This window comes from Eretmochelys imbricata, chromosome 1, assembly GCF_965152235.1.
Source record: "Eretmochelys imbricata isolate rEreImb1 chromosome 1, rEreImb1.hap1, whole genome shotgun sequence".
In the NCBI taxonomy this organism is placed as follows: domain Eukaryota; kingdom Metazoa; phylum Chordata; order Testudines; family Cheloniidae; genus Eretmochelys; species Eretmochelys imbricata.
Genome location: NC_135572.1, coordinates 83,321,072 through 83,323,405, shown reverse-complemented (window position 1 = coordinate 83,323,405; position 2,334 = coordinate 83,321,072). Strand labels below are relative to the sequence as shown.

Below are 2,334 nucleotides of genomic sequence, written 5' to 3'. Positions count from 1 at the left end.
ATGATGTCCATGAACAGCAAACAGCCGCATTTTGCCATGCATCCCACCCTCCCCGAACACAAGTACCCCTCGCTGCACTCCAGCTCGGAAGCAATAAGAAGAGCCTGTCTACCAACTCCGCCGGTAAGGGGCAAGCCGCTGCATCTCTCTCTCTCTCTCTGTCTCTTTCTCTCTCTCTCTCTCTCCCCCTGTATCCTGCATGTATGTGCACTAATAAAAAAACCGCTGCGAGGCACATTTTGACAAGCGGCGCTTAATGTTTTTTTCATGTCCTCCTCTGCAATCATCTGAGCGCCTGTGATCTTTTTTGAAAGCGGTGTTCACACGAGTCTCCGACTTCCTCCACTTTCGGTATTAATTTTTATGACTCGGCCTCTGAAAGGAATGTTCTGTATGCGCGCTGGTGTTTGACACAATTCCCCAGCTGAGAGTTACATATCCATTTCTTCTTCTCCCTTCTTTTCTTTTTCTTTGCCCCCTCCCCCCGCTTTCTGGTTCCCTCCTCTCTCTGCTCCCTTCTTTGCTGCTCTCCTCCACTCCTTGCCCGGCTTCCTCCTCTCTTTTTTCCCACCTTCCTCCTCTCTTTATTTTCTCTTCTACTCCCACTCCCGGGTCTCTCCCTTTTATTCGCCCCTCTCTCGGCTCCCCCATTTCCTCACTCCCCCTCTCCTTGGGCTCCCCTGTGGGCTCCCCTCTCTTCTCCCTCCCTCCCTGCCTTGCTCCCCCCTTTCCGTTCCCTCCTGCCCGGTCTTCCCCCACTATATCCCCCCCATCTGCCCCTGCTTTCCCCACCCTCCACTTTCCTCTCTTCTCTCTGCCCCACTTCGCCTCCCCTCTCTCCTCGGCGTTTACCCCCTCCCGCGTCTCTCTCCCATCCCACTCCCCTCCTCTCTGCCCCCCTTTCTGCCCCCCTATGCTCCCCCCTTTTCTGTCGATTGCAGTTGCAGAGCAATATCTTCGCCAGCCTGGATGAGACCCTGCTGGCCCGGGCCGAGGCTCTGGCGGCCGTCGACATCGCCGTGTCCCAGGGCAAGAGCCACCCCTTCAAGCCGGACGCCACCTACCACACCATGAACAGCGTGCCGTGCACTTCCACCTCCACCGTGCCGCTGGCGCACCACCACCACCACCACCACCATCACCACCAGGCGCTGGAGCCCGGGGACCTGCTGGACCACATCACCTCCCCGTCGCTGGCGCTCATGGCCGGCGGCGGGGGGCACGAAGGGGCCGGCGGGGGCGGAGGCGGTGGCGGCGGCGGAGGAGGTGGAGGGGGAGGAGGCGGCGGCGGCGGGGGGGGGTTGATCTCCACCTCGGCCCACCCCCACTCGCACATGCACGGCCTGGGCCACCTGTCGCACCCGGCCGCCATGAACATGCCCTCGGGCCTGCCCCACCCGGGGCTGGTGGCCGCTCACCACGGCGCGGCGGGGCAGGTGGCCTCGGCGGTGGTGGGGGCGGCCGGGCTGGCCTCCATCTGCGACTCGGACACGGACCCCCGCGAGCTGGAGGCCTTCGCCGAGCGCTTCAAGCAGCGGCGGATCAAGCTGGGCGTGACCCAGGCCGACGTGGGCTCGGCCCTGGCCAACCTGAAGATCCCCGGCGTGGGCTCGCTGAGCCAGAGCACCATCTGCCGCTTCGAGTCGCTCACCCTGTCCCACAACAACATGATCGCGCTCAAGCCCATCCTGCAGGCCTGGCTGGAGGAGGCCGAGGGCGCCCAGCGCGAGAAAATGAACAAGCCCGAGCTCTTCAACGGGGGCGAGAAGAAGCGCAAGCGGACTTCCATCGCCGCCCCGGAGAAGCGCTCCCTGGAGGCGTACTTCGCCGTGCAGCCCCGGCCCTCCTCCGAGAAGATCGCCGCCATCGCCGAGAAATTGGACCTGAAAAAGAACGTGGTGCGGGTTTGGTTTTGCAACCAGAGACAGAAGCAAAAAAGGATGAAATTTTCCGCCACCTACTAAGCAAACCAACAAAACCAACGCGCCAAGTTTCCATCCCCTGGAGTGTGGGCCAAGGGAGGGGACCGAGGGGGGGACTGTTGGGGGGCTGGGAGTGAAGGGAGGGAGATTGCGGGGGGCGGGGTGCGAGTGGGAGGGGAGATTGTGGAAAGGACGAGCGGGCTGGAGGAACCAGTGGACTTCTTGTTTGACCAGAGACACTCTCAAAATCTCCTGGGGACCAAGGAACAATGTAGGGGAGAGAAAACAACAACAACAAAAACAACAAACTTCTAAAGGAAAAGAAACGAGAACAACAAGAAGAAGAGCAAAAGTAAATGCTCTAGAAATCCATGGGGGGCACTTCTGCAGGCTGATCGCCCCCTTTACAGGA

At 60.9% G+C, this 2,334-nt stretch overlaps 1 protein-coding gene across 2 annotated transcripts; it reads left to right on the top strand.

Annotated features, from left to right (window-relative positions):
* On the top strand, positions 1-1,964 carry POU4F1 (POU class 4 homeobox 1). Of its 2 annotated transcripts, XM_077806970.1 has the most exons (3): positions 1-123; positions 942-1,209; positions 1,282-1,964. In XM_077806970.1, the coding sequence occupies exons 1-3, from the start codon at positions 1-3 to the stop codon at positions 1,962-1,964; spliced, it is 1,074 nt and encodes a 357-aa protein (XP_077663096.1). The 2 variants fall into 2 exon arrangements, with proteins under 2 accessions (XP_077663096.1, XP_077663090.1); XM_077806964.1 differs by having other exon boundaries at positions 942-1,964.
* The last annotated feature ends 370 nt before the right edge of the window (positions 1,965-2,334 follow it).

Coding starts and splice junctions, on each gene's coding strand:
- POU4F1 (XM_077806964.1), top strand. CDS start 1: ATGATGTCCATGAACAGCAAACAGCCGCATTTTGCCATGCATCCCACC. Junction 124..941: donor CCTGTCTACCAACTCCGCCG/GTAAGGGGCAAG, acceptor TGTCGATTGCAG/TTGCAGAGCAATATCTTCGC.